General features: G+C 42.5%; 1 protein-coding gene across 1 annotated transcript; it reads right to left on the bottom strand.

Annotated features, from left to right (window-relative positions):
- Nucleotides 1-310: 310 nt before the first annotated feature.
- Nucleotides 311-10,222, bottom strand: LOC146324550 (leucine-rich repeat neuronal protein 1). The gene is made up of 12 exons (XM_084720133.1): nt 10,063-10,222; nt 9,818-9,963; nt 8,262-8,363; nt 7,800-7,984; nt 6,756-6,998; nt 6,532-6,654; nt 5,578-5,700; nt 4,657-5,086; nt 3,801-3,933; nt 2,324-2,514; nt 2,039-2,197; nt 311-1,611 (listed from the first exon to the last, which is right to left on the bottom strand). Exons 1-12 carry the CDS (start codon nt 10,145-10,147, stop codon nt 1,075-1,077), a joined length of 2,457 nt encoding a protein of 818 aa, XP_084576259.1. The 5' UTR covers nt 10,148-10,222; the 3' UTR covers nt 311-1,074.
- Nucleotides 10,223-18,808: the final 8,586 nt, after the last annotated feature.

Here is an 18,808-nt window from a genome sequence, read left to right as displayed (position 1 = left end):
TAAAAGATGAAAATATAGTTTAAAAAAAAAAAATCTCATTTTTTCCCTTTTTTCCTTTTTGTATCTTAAACTCTATTTAATACTTTTAAGTGAGGTCAAACATAAAATTAAAATTTAATTTAAATTAAATCACCTGTGAATTTTATTGTAAACAATAAAAGTTTATCTGCTGTTTCTTTTCTGATGTGACACTTCAAAACGCACATTAAAATATGACTAATATCATACTGATATATTCATGAGTGTTTATATAGTTTGTTTACAAACATTTACATTAATTTGTTAAAAAATATATATATTTGTTTAAGTGAAGTTTATGTGAACAGTGATCGGTGATGGGCAAGTTACTGAAATTTTGCAATAATAAGTTACAGTTACTAGTCACTTCTCTCAAAAAGTAATTTAATTACTTTACCAATTACCGAATTGTTAAAGTAATTAGTTACTTGGGAAAAGTAACTTTTGTATTAGTTTTAAAGTTATATTTTTGTAGTGACAGCTGTCAAATTTGTATCTCTCATTGTATCCATTATTACCGACAGAAGTTATTAATACTCCTGACCACCAGAGGGCAGCAGTGACTCGACCTGTGAGCTGCATGTTTATTTCCTCTGGATTTAGTTCATACATAATTCTATGTTGAACAGTTTATATTAAATTATGATGAAAAACAAACTCACATTAGCTGAACTGTCTTGCCTGAGCCCATTTAAAATCAGTAATGAATTTGAGAAAAGTAATTAGTTACATGTCTAGTTACTGCCAACAGAATTACTTTACTGACTGACGATGGACAGTTTGTAAAATGATCATCAAAGTTTGAAGGAAACAGGATTTATCATTAATGAGGCTGAAAAAACAGCAGAATGCTCCTTTAAGACTCTTTGATTTTGTGTTTTGGATGTTTTTTTCTCCACCTGTCGTTTTGACTCCTCCCTCTCTTTCTCAGCAGTCATTTGTGTGTTTTACCCTCCTGCTTGTCTGTCAGGCTCTTCATCGAGTCACATGACCTCTGTCTTCGTCCTCTTCCTCGTCCCTTCATTGTCCATCGCTCTGTCGATTGGCTCCACCCAGCTACCACATGTAAGTCTTTGTGGTGTCGATCTGACTGCCCCCCGCCTCCTCCTCCCTCCTTCCCGCCTCCCGCTCCTCCTCCTCCTTGTCGTCTTTGTCCTTCTCGGCTTCGCTCTCCCACAGCGTGATGAGTGGCGGGTACAGCTCGTTCAGAGGGATGGAGGTGGCGTGCTGGATGTACTTCTTCAGCGAGTGTCCGCAGGACTTGTGCTGCTGCACGCGGCGGCCCATGTAGACCACCAGCAGCGCCATGATGGACAGAGCGAACATGGAGCCCATGACGGCCGCCAGCGCCACACTGCTGCGCCGCGACGCCACCATCTCCACCGAGAAACCCGCCTCCTTCGTGGTGACGTTCAGACAGGAGGTGTGGACGGGAGAAGAGGGGGAGAAGGAGGAGGGAGTGATGGGGGTGGAGGGGGAGGAGCTTGGAGAAGAAGAGGGTGAGAGAGGAGAGGAGGAGACGGTGATGCAGACGTGGTACTCAGTGGCAGGAAGGAGGTGAGTCAGATTATACTCCTGAACGTCCACTGGAACCTGTGAGAGGACGGGACACAGGGGGCGGAGTTAACATGTCACTTCCTGTTATCTATTTTTTCACACCTTCCTGACATTTTACTGGTGTTTACAGTATTTTGGTGGTACAGCTGCTCAGCTTCCTCAAAACAGGCGGAGCTGATCGTCATAGCAACAGAAACAACAACCACTCAGGAGCTCTGCTCTGGTGTTGAGAAGCTGCAGCTTTTTACGGCTGCGACTAATGATTATTTCCATCATCGATTAATCCGTCAACAATTTTCTTGACCAATTAATTAGTTGTTTCATCTATAATATAAATGATCACATTTTTGTTGCCATGTGTTTATTTAATGAAGCCTTGCAGGTGTTTTATCAAAACGAGAGGCTGCAGATTTTAGCCTCCTGCTGCTCACTGCTCTGACAGACAGGCGGCGGATGTGTTCACCTTGGCGGTGTAGCTGATCTGAGGGTTGTCGATGTGCACGGTGGCACTGATCCACCGGGGCAGAGGGAGGGGGGAGTCCTGCTGGTTCTGACCCACAGATGAAGGTCCTCCGCTGGGATACAACTTCCACTCCAACACCACTGACTGGGCGTGGACCACCTGCACAGGAAACAGGAAACATCAGTGACTGATGAGTCTGAACCAGAGTTTGATCACAGCATCAGTAAGATAAAATATGAAAGATGAAAAATAATCATAAAAAGAATATTAAAACAGAGCAGGTACCTTTGCCAGCACCACCAGAGAGGCTGCAGCGCTCGACGAGTTCCCCAGCCAGGGCTGCTCTCTGCTGGGCTCACCGCCCCGCCGGCTGCCGCCACCCCACCACCAGCTCCCAGACCCCTGAGAGTCCACAAACACCGACACACTCTTGGTGTCGGCTCCCTCCATGTTCCACGCTACACAGGTGTACACACCTGAGACACAGAGGCACATTTGGTATTAAAATGTGGCAGACATCCTGTGAACTGGAACAAGGAACTGGTTACTCTTATTTTTTCAAACAGGGACAATCTAAATCCCAATAAATAATTACAGAAGAGTTTGAGTACATTCTCATTTGTGAAAATTTGTCACTCTGCATATTCTAATAATCTAAAAACATGTAAAACAAATAAAAAAACAAAAAAAAAAACAAAAGGAAAATGCTTGCACATTTGTTGCAAAAATTGAACCAATAATTTTACAAACCAATCATAAAAATTCCACGTCAGTTGCTGCGTCGGTGCAACAGAACTTTTCTGCTCTCTGAGTCTGAGGCGACTCAACCACAGGCAGCTGAAGCTCATTCATCACTCCAGACTCCACTTTAATCTGCTGTCAGACAAACTTTTCTGACAGGAGACTGAAGCTACTGTTTCTGCTCTCTTCACAGCCACCAAACCTCCTTTAAAAAAATCAGTCATTTTACCTCACAGGACACAGGAGTCGCTGATCTTCAGCTGCCTCGAGCTGCAGCAGGTAACATTAGTTTGGATTTAAACGTACGTGTTAAAACATCAAAGTCACACAACAACACAAACACACTAACAAATGGAGGCAGCAGCAGACCAACAACTCCTGTGTTCTGTGATCTAAAATGACTGATTTTGTCAATGGAGTTTGGTTGCTTTGTAGAGAGTGATATTTGTCTTATATAACAGGGATTTCCTGTCAGAAAAGTCTGTCTGACAGAAAGGTTAAGGGGTGAAAATATTCTAAATATAGCGTACACTTAAACTGATATTGATTTTTTTGTCTAAAACGTGTTGCTGTTGACTCTGTCCACTGCTGTGTTTGGACTCCTGAGGTCCTGAGGAAGCTGCAACAGTCTAAGAAAAGGTCTGAGAAGCAAAATGATCTGTTTGTGAAGGAGTTTTTCTAACTGTTATCAAAGTTTATTTTCTCTCAGATCTTTGTGGATGTTTAATGGGAAACTAAACATTGATATCATATCTGCATTTTTACTATTTAAAGACATTTTTGCAGAGGATTTAAAGCGTGACAGGATCTGTTCAGGGAACATTATCTCCAACAATATTCAACACATACATGGACCATTCATCCATATATAGTATACATTAGTTTGAATCAAAACTAACACATTAAAACACCACATTAGTTTGGTAAAGAGGTGTGTCAGATAGAATTGGAATACACCCCTGGACTCTAAGACAGGCAGCGCCCCCTGCAGGCTGGATGTGAGTTGGCATTTCAGACTGACCTGCGTCTGATGGCTCCGCGTGTTCGATCACTAACGCTCCGGGCTCAGACACACGATGCTTCTTCTTCTTATTCCTGCTCAGGCCACGCCCCTCCTCTGATATGATTGGTGCAGCCATCGCCTCTGAGCTCACCTGACCAGGAAACACAATGGTTATTTATTTTTATTATTATTTTATTCTAAGTTTGTGGCAACTTTATCTTTTTAATTACTAAAATTGTTTTATTTCCTATTCTAATAATAAGAATTACATCTCAGAGAGATTTAACTGAAGATCATCCACACAGTGAACATATAATCATGTTTAATGTCTTCTGACGGTAAAGAGATGACAGTAAATGAAAAGAGGAAGATGAGGAACGTGCACTTCATGGTCGGTTTTACAGGTTTTACTTCCTCTAACTTCCTCAGGATGTTTTTTTCCAGGAAAATCCAAAAGACGTGACGTTTATCCTCCTGAGTGTCTCGCCTCACTTCAGCTCCCCTACAGTGTGCAACGCTAGCTAACGTTAGCTTAGAAATGGAGTTTTCTAACGTCAACACCCACAACACCACAGAGTCCAAAGTCAAAGCTAACATTACCGCAAAGCGTGTGAAATATATTGTGATGTTTTAGCTGGTTAATGTTGGCTAACCACACCTGTCAGCCTTCTTGTTTTTCTGTGATTCTCCCATATTTTTAACTTTTCTCAATAAAAAAGGTGGTCAGCTTCACAATTAAAGCATTTAACTTTAACTAAAAATACTAGCTGACTTTTATTTTGAAGTTGTTACAGGAAATATATTAAAAAAAAATTAACTCCCAGCAACAGACCTGCCCACCCTGATACAAACACGTACTTGTGACTCCGCCTACCTTGTCTCCAGTGGGCGTCACCCAGTAGAACTGGGGGGCGGGGTCAGCATCCGCCCAGCACTCCAGCGTGATTGGCTGCCCGGCGGTGACGTTGATGGCAGGTGGGAAGGCGTGAGGAGAGATGTGAGGCAGGCAGCTGTTGGTCCTGGCCCCACCGCCGTCGGCCCCGCCCCACCCGACTGCCACCACCTCCCGCAGCTCCTGACCAATCAGGTGAGGTGGGGAGGAGCAGAGGGTGACGGAAGACTCCAGCATCTTCAGATGCGATTGGTTACCGAGGTGAGGCCCCCAGGAGGAGAGACAGTCACAACGCAGCGGGTTGGAGTGAAGAGACACCTCCTCCAGGGACGGCAGCGAGGACAGGATGTCTCCGGAGACAAGGCTGAGCTGGTTACTGTGGAGGAGGAGCGTCCGCAAGGAGGACAGGTCACTGATGGAGGGAGGAAGAGACGAGGAGAGGAAGAGAGGAGGAGAGGAGAGAGGAGATGCGGAGGGGAAGAGAGGAGGAGAGGACAGGAAACAAGTGAGGTGAGGAAAGAGAGAAAGGAGAGTAAACAAGAGAGGAAAGGAGAAGGAGGAAATAAAAGGAGAGGAAACAAAGAAAGAGAAGAGGATAATAAGGTGGAAATGAGGACAGGAGAGACGGGAAGATGGAGGTGAAGATGAGAAAAAAGAAGGAGAGACAATAAGAAGGAAAACAGGGACAAAGGAAGAGAAAAAAGAAAGAGACAGACTTTAGACCTTTCATCAGTCAGCATCAGTCAGACAGACAGTCAGTCAGACAGACAGTCAGACAATCAGACAGACAGACAGACAGACAGACAGACAGACAGACAATCAGACAGACAGACAGTCAGACAGACAGACAGACAGACAGACAGACAGTCAGACAGACAGACAGACAGACAGACAGACAGTCACCTGAAGGCCTGCGGGTCGATGTAGGACAGTCGCGGGTTGTTGCAGAGCTCCAGTTTGGCGATTTCTGGAAGGTTCTGGAAAGCTGCTCGCTCCACCATCAGCAGCTCCTCCATGTTGTTCAGACTGAACACAAAACACAACAAACATCAGTGAATTATGAGTGTTTAGTCTTTTTCATATCAGAGACTGAGTCTGTCCAGCAGATGGAGCTGTTTCACTCTGTTTCATCCATGAGACAGGACATTTGGACATTTCTCCTGTCTGCTCTGCTGGATGGTTGTGGTCTCCTGACCTGTGCAGGACGTGTGTGGACTGTAGACTGATGGGATTGTGTCCAGCTGAGTCTGACTGGAGATCCTGGCCAGACCAGGACCAAACAGCCTCAGAGACCGACAGGCTAAAAGAGTCAGTTAATTAGATGGCTAGTTCCACGGCTAACCGAGCTAACTAGGTAACCGATAACAGAAGGTAGCAGTTAGCCTACTTTAACAACAAGTAAACAAGCTAACCACTGTCTGTCCATCAGCTAATTCTGTTAGCTAAATCACCTTGGTACTGTACTCTGGCCTTATAACATCTGATGACATCTGTATGACGAGTCCAAATGTACCACTTTAGTTGAGGTCAGTGGTCTCATGACAGCCAGAGTCAAAATCAGCCTCATATGACACTTTAATGTCAGTGTAACGTCAGTTGTCATAACATAGACTTTTTTGTCCTGATTAGTGTCGAGTTGTAGAGAGACATATCAGACAATGTTAACTTTGCATTAAAATGATACTGAATGACAGTCAGCCTCAGTCCTTCAAACACCACAGTGTGTCATGAAATTAGAGCCCATGTTTAAAAAAACAACAGAATGACCCTTTAAACAACTTGGATCTGAATCTGAGACAATAAAAGAAGCTTTGAGCAGGACGTTCCAACAGTCTGTACTCGTGTTCTCAGACTGACCTGAGCTCCTCCAGGTGCTGAAGGTTCTGGAAATCCCCCTGCTGGACTCGGCTGATCGGGTTCCTGTTCAGATCCAGGAACTTGAGGTTCGGAAGCACGCTCAGAGCGTCCCGAGGAACAGACCTACCGGGACAACCACAGTCACATGACCCAGAGTTACCATGAGAGACAGTCAGAGGTGGAGTTTAAATGTGAACTGCAACAGAGACGACGTTCAGACACACCTGAGCCGGTTGTCATAGAAGGACAGACTCTCCAGGTAGTCGAGACCCAGGAAGGCGGCCGAGGGGACGGAGGCCAGGCCCATCCCAGCCAGGACCAGGCTGTGGAGACGGGACAGAGGCAGGAAGTTCTTCTCCTCCAGACCCAGGATGGGGTTCTCCCCAATCATCAGGATCTCCAGGGAGGGCAGGGACTCGAACCAGCGGCTGTCGATGGCCACCAGCCGGTTGGAATTCAGGTGTAGCCTGCAAGACCGAGCAGAGGGCAGGAAATTTAATTTAACGTCTTGCCCTCACTGAAACAGTTCTCAGAGTCACTGAGGAGGTTCCATAGGTAACTGAGGAGGTTCTAGTGGTGTTTTAAGAGGTTTATACGGTTATTGAGGTGGATGTAAGGCAGTTCTAGGGGTGGTTGAGGAGGTTTAAGCATCATTTACATGGTTATAGCGATCACTGAGGAGGTTCTAAGGGTCACATGTGGTCCATTCAGTGGTTCTAGTGGTTGCTTAGGTGGTTCTAGTGGTCCTGAGGAAATTGGTTACTGATGAAGTTCTAAGGGTTCAGTATGTGGTCTTAGTGGTTCCTTAGGTTGTTGTGCTCAATGATGAGGTTCTATGGGTCACTGAGGAGGTTCTAGTGGTGCCTAAAGAGGTTTATATGGTCACTGAGGTGGATGTCAGGTAATTCTAGTGGTCACTGCAAAGGTTTAAGGGTCCTTTACATGGTTCCTTAGGGAGGATCTAATTCTCATTGAAGAAGTTCTAGGGGTCCCATATGTGGTTCTAGTGGTTCTGCAAGTGGTTCTAGTGGTCCTTCAGATAGTTCTATCGGTCCTCAAGTGGTTCTGTTGGAGATCCTAGTGGTTACTGAGGAAGTTCTACGGGTTCACTATGTGGTTTTAGTGGTGCTTTAGGAGGTTCCAGTGGTCTTTCTTAAGCATTTCAAAGGTCTGGAAGAAGAAGAAGAAGAAGAAGAAGAAGAAGAAGAAGAAGAAGAAGAAGAAGAAGAAGGAGAAGAAGAAGAAGAAGAAGAAGAAGAAGAAGTTACCGCAGCAGGTTGGTGAGTCCAACAAAGGCTTTGGGTCCTATGGAGGAGATGCGGTTGTGGTTGATGTAGAGTTCTTCCAGGCTGGACAGGTTCCTCAGACTGAAGTCCTCCAACTCCTCGATGTGGTTCTCCTCCAGGTACAGAGTCACCAACCGGCCCAGAGAGGACAGACCCATAGAGCTCACCTGGACACAGAGAGACATTGAGAACATTTCATTTATGGAGCTGCTTTGAGAATGAAACGGAGACAAAGAGAACATGGAGGAACACTATTGACTATAAAATAATAAATATTAAAGATAGTGCAGCGGTTCTTAAACTCCTTTAGACCACGGTGCCAATGAGACCGGACAGCAGAGGAGAACCAGGAGTAGAGTGGACAACCAAATGTCTGCTATGAACTGTTTTCTATGCTGAAATCTAAAGGAACATGAGGAACATGGAGGAGAACACATGTGTCACCTGTGTGAAGTGGTTCTGTGACAGGTCCAGTTCTGTCAGGTTGGTCAGACTCTGCAGCTCCGTAGTGATGGAGGAGATGTTGTTACTCTGCAGCAGCAGCACCTGAAACACACGTCATCATCACAACATGTTCACAGCATGTTCACAACATGTTTACAACATGTTTACAGCATGTTCACAACAAAAAGCAAAATCAGCTGCTTCACTAAGCCCCGCCTCCAAACAGCAACTGACCAGTACTAGCATAGAAACAGTAACTCTGGCACTGCAGGTCTGTCTGAGAAGATACTCAGCGTTTTATGAGTCTGAGAGACGACAGAAAAGACGCCCCTGTCCAAAGACATGAAACACGAGCACACGTGTGGTGAATGGATTAAACTCTGTCTTCATCTGCTCTGACATAAACTGCAAATGTTAGCATGTCTGGCTAACTAATGCTAGCTTTAACTTTCCCTCCAGACAAACTTGTTAGATCCACTGCATCATTTGTTCTGTGGGGGTTTGAGGAGGAGGATGTGGACTGATGAAGAATAGTCAGTCGATGACGATGTGTCTCTCTCTCTGGCTCACTGTCTCAGGTCTAAGCCGGGTTAGCTTAGCTCTTATCCCGGCTCTCTTCCTGTGGTGATCGTGGTCCAGCTGGTCTGGCTGGGTGACCCGTCTCAAGGTCCGCTGCTCTAATCGAGTCCCTGCTCTTCCTTTTCCCACGTTAATGAGTGTATTTCTGTCATCTATCATGTAGATATACCTGCTGGATTTCACCATCTGACCAATGTTAGCTGAGATGTAAGCTAGCTTTAGCCTCAGTCTGTTAGCATTAATGTTATATCATGTACGCAGCTGTTAGCTAACTTTACATAAACACTTTGACAGGGTTCTTGTTTTAAAACGTGTCAGATGGAAACATTAAACATCAGCTGGAGACTCTCAGATGACTCAAGTCACGTTAGCATTAGCATTAGCTTACATCAGCAGCTGCACTTATGAAATCTGTTTGTGAGTCTTTATTTTAGAAAATCCACCGTCATCAGCTGGAAATGAGAATCTGCTTTGGTTTAATTTCTCTAAAGAATCACAGACCTCATGTTTCATCAGTTAGTCCCAGTTTCATGTTAAATCTGCTGCTGTTATCACTGTAAAACTTGGCATGCGTAGCAACAGTAACTAAGGAGGGCGATGCTTAACAAAGTGTCAATGAATGGCCCATTAATACCATATAAGGTAATGCTTCCTGCCCCATATGTGTGAAAAAACATGTGGCCACAGTGAGACAATCGTAGAAGGACAGAATAAGAGCCGTCTGCATGTTCACCTGGACAGAGACTGAAAACTACAACAGCAGATGATTTAAATGGCTGATGAGAGGCTTTGAATGTAAATTTAGAATTATTCTGAAACTTGAAATGCAGTCAAACAGGATAATGTCGACATAAATATGAAGTTTAACTAGATGTCACGACGACTCAGCGACAGGTCTGGACCTCTTCATTCAAAATATGAACAATAATAAAACAGGTGAATGCAGTGATTCTCCTCCGGGCCTCTGCAGGTCACACCTGTGTGTCAGAGGAGATGTTGGCTGGGACTCTCTGCAGGTGGAGTTCGTTACAGTCGACCGTCCTGGCCTGGTGATACACAGACTGGGGGGTGTACCAGGGCCTCGTCTCACACACACACTGCAGAGGACACAGCACAGCGCCACCTACAGGACAAAACACACAACCACACATGAGAAAACCAAACCTAACTCACTTTTACCTTCACATGTCTGCTGTCTTCAAAGGTTTACATTTTTTTTTACCTTGACTGGCCCCACCCACTCCAGCACACACTGATGATGTCATCAGGGAGAGGAGGAGGAGAATGAAGAGGACTGCAAATCCCATGGTGCACTGACGGCAGAGCAGAGAGGACGCGTTGGTTAAATTGTGGCGACAACTTCCATCAAGAGTGAGTAAGTCACATCTACAGCTGGATGGAAACACACAGGAAGTGATGTCATTAACCAGATTTATTACAGACTAATCAGCAGCTGCACACACACACACACACACACACACACACACACACACACACACACACACACACACACACACACACACACACACACAGCTCATAAGCTGTATCTGTGTCAAACTCATGTTCCTGCACTCAGCAAGAGGACACAGTCTCTCTCTCTCTCTCTCATACACACACACACACACACACACACACACACACACACACACACACCAACGCTCCTTAATGTGACCAGACAGCTGTGTGGTTGTCGTTGTTGTTGTTGTTGTTGATGGCCACTAACACACACACACACACACACACACACACACACACACACTCAGCAGGGTAGGAAACGGGGACACCTTGCCTCTGGTGCCATGGCAACCAGCCAGGAAGTGACACAGATAGGAGGAGGAGGGGGATGCTGGAGTGACCTCTGAGCTGCTCTGTGACTGGACCAGCTGCTTCTCAGGTGTGTTTGAGTCCAAAATTTAATTTATTTTTATTATTAAGAGAAATCAGCTGATTATTTGATTATTTTATGTAAATGTGACGATGTGTGTGAAAACGAAAAAACAGAAGCTCAAAATATTATTTTCCATTTTATTAATATAAATAATATTTACTGTAATTAAATCTCCATTTGGCATCAATATATTAACTGTTAATGTTTTATCATATGTCATGGCTCAATTTGATTATTACCGTCTGTTTACTCTTAATTTACTATAATGTTATTTATTATTTCATTTCTGCACGTCCAGGTCCCATTCCATGATTTTTGTGTCAGGTTGTATTATGTTCAGTCTGCAGCTGATCTATTATTAATGTTCAGAATCAGATGTGTGAGCATCGTCAGACTGATGAGTGAAGCAGCAGCTGGCAGGTCAGAGAGAAACAATCCCAAACCTGCTGTTCAACCCCCTGAAGGAGCGTGCATGTGTCCAGCAGCGTGCACGTGATCTCACACACAGAGACCGAGCTTCACACCAGGAAATCAAAGCAGTATGGTGATCCATTTTCAAAAGTCTGATCTTAATTCTGTCTTCTGTTGAAGAAAAGGTCTTTTTTTTGGTCAGGATCATTTTTCATGTTTTTGTTTGTTGTTGTAATTCTCACTACGGCCACAAGAGGCTGAAGTGCACCACTAACTCATGTTTTAAACAGGACTAAAATAATTCACATTCGCTTCCAGCTGAGTTTGAATTTCTCCCTCCGCTCTAAACAAACCAGTCCAGTTCATCAGCTGATGGACAGAAAACATCACAAACCAAGACTCAACAATAACAACTGCCTGCTTTCCCACGGCAAGTAAATGCCACATCGGACAAGTAAATCAGCCAAAACTTTATCAGACGAGCCGTAAGAAAGAATTAAACTATTCTGATAATCGATTAATGTTCAATGTAATTTCTAATGCAAAAATGTCAGAAAGTTTTCAGCAGCTCAAATATGGAGATTTCCTGCTTTTCTTTGTTTATTATCATATTAAACTAAATATTAAACAGAGGAAACAAAAATAAGAACAATATTTCCCCATTTATAATTCTGTATTTCCTATTGCCTATATTTATATATTTTATTTATACAGATGCTTCTTTATATAAAAAGATCTTAGATCCATTCCTATCCATTGATACGTTTAAGGGCATCACTATGTTTACAGAACTGTTGTTGTTTTGTTGTGGACTGTAATATGTTGTGATTGGCTGCGACCTCGGCCTGGTCGCTCTTGTAAAAGAGATTTTGAATCTTGATGGGACATCCTGGTTAAAAAAAGGTAAATTAAAAATCAAATAAAAAAGCTCTTTACTCTCCACTTTGCTGCTGAAAATTTCCCCGTCACAGTACTAATAAAGGAACATCTTATCTTATCTGATGGACTGACAAAACAAAACATTTAAAGTCACCACATTTTGGACATTTTTTACTGTTTTAAAGACGTTGCAGCTCCAGATTAAATGTGACAGTTAACTTATGTCTTTGTTGTTCATTAATAAACACTAATATATTAAATAATTTGTACAGGGACTGGTAAAAAACTGACTCCAGACCTGCTTTTCTGACTGACTGAACACATGAAAAAAAATATTGGAGGGACAGAGACAGATGCTGGTGTTTGTCCCAGCAGGAATTTCTACTTTCCCCATTTGAACCTGAACGCAGCGCAGCTCTGACAGATTATTCAAACGACTGAACCTCCTTCTTTCTTGTAAACGACAGACTGAAGGAGGTTCGTCTCTTTGCCCCCCCCCCCAGCTGCTGCTGAGCAGATGGAATATTGATGAGCTGGTATTAATTATTTAACGAGCTGCAAGCTCCTCGTTAAGTGGTCTGCTGAAGAAGCTGTGATTGGAGGAGAGCAGGAGACACTGATTAATTAAGTTTGAGCGGTCACACACACACACACACACACACACACACACACACACACACACACACACACACAGGAGGCAGGGAACACAGTCCAGAGCTCAATTTACTGTGTTTTCTGATGGACATACAGCTTTATTTGTTGCTAACTGCTAACTGTTGTTAGCTCCGTTAGCTTAGCTGCAGGGTGCTGCGAGTCACACCCAGTAAGAAAACCAACTTGGTACTGTTCCCTGTCAGTTCAGGAGTCAGCTAATTGGAATGCTCCCCTTCATACATCATAAACAAAACACTCTGTCTGATTTCCATCTGGGCCAGAGACTCAGTACAAGAACAGAATCAGCACCAAGATCTTTGCAGACTTCCAGCAGCATTTCTTCCTCCTGCAGGTTAAAAACAACATGTGGGTCTTTGCAGACAGAAATGAAGGAGCTGTGTGTTTATTGGCCCACAGGAAGTGAGATCTGATCACAGGTGATCATTCTGATGTCAGGTGTGTCAGGAATTTACTTTTAATCTACACTGTAAAAATGAAAAGGTTGAGAAAACTCAAAATTTCAAGGCAACACACTACAAGAGATTTTTTAGTTTTGAGTCCAACTCAAACTCACATATGATCATATGATCATATGACCTGATCATCATGAACACCTGTTCACTTGCTCACATAAATACAAAATATCACATCATTTAAACTCCACGGCTTTACTTATTGATTCTGATGACTTTTTAAATAAATACTTTGTGGTAATTTCAAAATGTGAAACTTTCATCTTTTTTTTTTTTTCTTGACCTCTCAGACCGACCTGCAGAGCCTTTACGGCCCCCCACTGGTCCATGGCCCACAGTTTGGGAATCACTGGTGTAGATAATTATAACATCACCACAAACAGCAGCTGAACTCTGATTATCTTCTTTTTTGCTGCATTAAGCTCAGATATATGAACTCACCTCTCAGCTGCTTCATGATTCCTTTATTACATTAATATCATCCTCTGTGTGTGTGTGTGTGTGTGTGTGTGTGTGTGTGTGTGTGTGTGTGTGTGTGTGTGTCTCCAGGCCCCGCCTCCAGTCTGTCCTGCACTCTCATTGGCTGCTGCTCTCTTCTCATCTCAAACTTGTTCTCAAGTTGCCTCGACGACAAGCTCATCCAGTTTCTGCTTCTGAGAGAAATCAGAGTGTCTGAGGCGACGACTCAAGGACTCAAGGACTCAAGGACTCAAGGACTCAAAGGTTTCCTGTTGTCAGATCAAAGAATTGATCAGGTGATTGATTAAAGGTGAACGACCCTCAGAGGGGCTGATGGGGTTAAACTGAGAGGTTAAGGAAAAGAGGCGAGCAGCGATTACATAAAGGCGAGCGGTTGTTACCGTGGAAACCTGACTGTGAAGCAACTCGACTGAACTGAAGAAACTCTGTGACCTACTTAAATCCAAGAGTTTCACAAGAACCATTACACAACCTCAAGACAACACGTCCAACTTTGTGTCTCCACCAGAGACGCATTCAATCTGTGAAGAGACAAGGAGACAAGGAGAGGAAAAAGGATTGGAGGCGAAGAGACAGGACACAAGGAGGCAGGAGACAGAAGACAAGACAGGATAGGAAACAAGGAGATGAAGAGAGGAGGAGAGTAGGCAAGGGGAGGAAACACAGAGGAAGAGACTAGGACAGGAGACAAGAGAGAAGACAGGAGATGAGAAGAGGAGACAAGGAGAGGAGACAAGCAGATGAGGACAGGATAGGAGACAGGAAACAAGGAGAGGAGGCTCTTATGATGAGGTGTTTGTACAGAAGGTCACATCAGCTGTTAACCAAAAAACTAAACAAAGGAGGGAGGATGAGGATGAGGATGAGGATGAAGGAGAAGAAGATACTTTCCACAGGTGGAAGTAATGTGATTACTTTGAGTTTGTTTGGCTCCTCCAGAGAGAATCTGTGCTGATGGAATCTGATCTGAGTCGACATCTGAACTAATAACAACTGATATTAATATTGTCACTTTTTAAAGGACTAACATGTAAAAAGTAAGTCATTACACTAAACACCAAAAATGACAAAAGAACAAACTCCATGATGATGAAGTCCATGTGATCTGATCAAGAGCTCTAGAAAAAGTCAAGAAGCTGCAGCTGACCCAAAACTCAAACTGCATTCAGGAGGAGAGGAGAGGAGAGGAGAGGAGAGGAGAGGAGAGGAGAGGAGAGGAGACGAGACGAGAGGAGACGAGAGGAGACGAGACGAGAGGAGAGGAGGTAAATTATCTCCTCCCATCCTCACTCCTCCGTCCTGCTGACACCACTGTGGGTGGAGGAAACAGAACCAGAAAGTGTTTCTGTTTTCAGAACCTTTTCTCCCCAGCCAATCACTGCAGAGCGCCTGCAGTGACCTCCAGGGAAACATGGGATACATACGGGAGTGAGACAGGAAGTCAGCGAACATAAACACAAAAACTTCAAACAGTATCTTTGTTATTGTTTTCATGTGAGAGAACCGAGCAGCAGAAATTACAAACTGTACCTTTAATCAGAGGAGCTGGTAGGTTTATTTTTGAACTTTGGACAGAGACAGGCTAGTTGTTTCCACCTGCTTCCAGTCTTTATGCTAAGCTAAGCTAAATACACCCTGACTGCAGCTCTGTGCTGACACGTTATAAACAGATGTCTCAAAATGTGGAACTATTCCTTTAATACTGCTGGTGTTGAATGTTTCATGTTTGTCATGTTTTTAGATGTTTTAAAACAGACAGAGATGGACGACATTTATGTTTATATTTTGCTCAGCAGAAAAAATCAGATGTAATAGATAACAAAATACTTAAAGTATTTAAAAATAGTTAATTACATTATTGAATATTTCATTTTATTCTCAGACACATTTTCACCTCCAGGTTTAAACTGCAGAAAAAATCTGTAGAAACGAATGAACCTAATCTCAGTCTCTGTATGTAAATATAAATAAAATAAATCTGTGCAGCTCAGTACAGGTTGAACACACACGTCTCTGATGTAACTGTTTTTTCTTCATATTCTGACTTCATTTTTAAATATTTTCAGCTAAAATTAACTAAAATCTTGCAGGTTGCTCCTTTAAGGTCAGACCTATATGGAGTTACCTAAACACATCAGAATGTATGTTAACTTACAGTTTTCACTGTGTACAATATTATATTTAATATTGTTTAATATAATAGTCACTATCATGTGGAACACAACTGCTAACGTTAGCTATACAGACCAAACGCTAACATTAGCTACGCAGACCAACCCCTAATGTTAGCTATGCAGACAACCACTAACATTATCTATGCAGACCAACCCCTAATGTTAGCTACGCAGACCAACCGCTAACGTTATCTACACAGACCAACCGCTAATGTTAGCTACACAGACAAACCGCTAACATTATCTACACAGACCAACCGCTAACATTATCTACACAGACCAACCGTTAATGTTAGCTACACAGACCAACCGCTAACATTATCTACACAAACCAACCGCTAACGTTAGCTATACAGGCCAACTGCTAACGTTAGCTATACAGACCAACCGCTAACATTAGCTACGCAGACCAACCGCTAATGTTAGCCACACAGACCAACCGCTAACATTAGCTATGCAGACAACCGCTAACATTATCTACACAGACCAACTGCTAGTGTTAGCTACACAGACCAACCGCTAACATTATCTACGCAGACCAACCGCTAACATTATCTACACAAACCAACCGCTAATGTTAGCTACGCAGACCAACCGCTAACGTTAGCTATGCAGACAACCGCTAACATTATCTACACAGACCAACTGCTAGTGTTAGCTACACAGACCAACCGCTAACATTATCTACGCAGACCAACCGCTAACATTAGCTACACAAACCAACCGCTAACATTAGCTACACAAACCAACCGCTAACATTAGCTACACAGACCAACCGCTAACATTAGCTACAAAGACCAACCGCTAACATTAGCTACACAGACCAACCGCTAACATTAGCTACACAGACCAACCGCTAACGTTAGCTGTGAGCAATGAGGGAACATCTGGACAAACAATTAATAAACCTACGACGGACATAAAACTTTATATTAGCCTGAACATTTTCATCATATTTAGTACTGAAGTAATCAAAAAGTACAGAAAGTAATCAGGTTACATCACTTTAACACTATGATACGCTGATTAGGTTAATGATCAGTAACTGTATCCGAGTACATTCATAAAGTAACTCTCAGGCCGGTTTGTGTTGTGATTTCAATAAGAGCCCTGAAATAAATATTCCAACAGTGACTGATCAATAACACAATCAATAAACTCTAAACACTCTCTGACGTCACAGCTGAGCTCATAACTTGAATTTCATTTCAGTTAAAAACTGCTGGATGAGACGTTCAGGTACAGTCGTATTTATGAGACTCTGATATGACGATCTACTGATCTACTGACGGCAGTGAACTCATAGGAACAAGTAGCACCGTGTGTGTGTGTGTGTGTGTGCGCGCGCTGGAGGACAGACGCCCATGTTCTCACCTTGCTCCTCCGCCTGCCTGCAGCTCCTGCTCCTCCGCCTGCAGCTCCTCCTCCTGCAGCTCCGGGCCGCAGCGGGACCTTCAGGCCGACACACACAGTCCGTTAGCAGAGGCGGTGCGTCCGGTTTCTGCAGGTTTTGTTGAATCCGGATGAGGTGAAGTGAGTCCTGCTGCCGCCGCTTTTATCTGACGGATCCCTCCCTCTCTCCCTCCTGTCCTCTGTTAGGTCCGCAGCAGCTGACTCGGTCTCAGCCAATGAGGTTTATAGGCCACCGGACGATGGACCAATAAGAGCTCGGATGCTGCACAGAGGTGATGGAGGGAGGGGGGGTGGGGTCTCTTACCATGACGTAATGCTCCAGATTCTCCTAATGACTGTGTGTGTGTGTGTGTGTGTGTGTGTGTGTGTGTGTGTGTGTGTGTGTGTGTGATGATTCTTCTTCACTTCTCTCCTCATCTTCACACCAGCTGAGCTGAACTGCCAAAATCTAAATAAAACAAAACAAAATAAAATAAATAGATAAATATATAAAATAAATAAATGAATAAGTGAATTAAGAAATAAAATATAACATAATATAAGATATTCATTTATTACAAATGTGTTAAAGCAGCAAAGTGGAGCAAAACTATAAAGAAGCATAAATAAAAAATAGGAAAATAAAATATATAATATAAAAATATATAAAATATAAAAAAATATAAGCAAGAGGAAATATATATATATATATATATATATATATATATATATATATATATATATATATATAAAATAATTTAAACAAAGTAAATGTAAAACAATACAAACAATATGAAGAGACTCAGCAGTTGATTTTACAGTCAGAAAGAAAATTAATACACATGATGATAATACATCTGATTATTGCAAACTTAAAGATAAAACCTGGCTGAAGTTGAATATTGTACACTGAAAAGAAAAGTTTAACATTCATCTGTGTAAAAAATGTCATTAAATGCACCAAAAAATATGTAAAAAATAAACGTAGGCATAAATTCATTTACAAAATGAGGTGATATTTTTGTTTTAATTTGCTTCTACATTCTACATTACATTGATTTTCCCATTTAATTCCCATTTTCTTCATTTTTAATGAATGTATTTATGTTTTGTTTCTGTTTTATTTTATCCTTTGAATTTTCTCCATTCTTTATTTCTTCAGTATTTATTTGAGATCTGCTGCAGAAGTCAGACTCTCACTGATGTTTGACCGAATTAACCAACAAACAGAGAAAAACTGAACTAAACTTAATATTACAAACACAAGCATATATTCATGTTATCAGTAAATTAGATGTAATTAACAGGTTTGAGCAGCAGGTGAAGAAGAAACAAAGTTACATCCACAAAAATAATCTGATTACACAACAAACAGGACATTCAGCTACATATTTACATTTATATTTATTTATTTATTTTCTCATTCATCATATTTACAGCCTCATATCATGAAGATGTAAATAAACTGACATGTTTCCATCACACAGTAAACAATGATGTTCATTAATGTGTTGTTTCATAAATTAATAAAGAGCTCGCTGTGTTAATGTGACACGGCTGCTGACATCATCAGTGATGTCACACTCATCCAGTAAATCTTCAGTGAGTCAGTGTCAC

This window comes from Lutjanus erythropterus, chromosome 6 (genome assembly GCF_056507025.1).
Source record: "Lutjanus erythropterus isolate fLutEry1 chromosome 6, fLutEry1.hap2, whole genome shotgun sequence".
Lineage (NCBI taxonomy): Eukaryota > Metazoa > Chordata > Actinopteri > Lutjaniformes > Lutjanidae > Lutjanus > Lutjanus erythropterus.
Note: the sequence above shows the minus strand (reverse complement) of the source record. Positions and strands in the feature narration are given on the sequence as shown.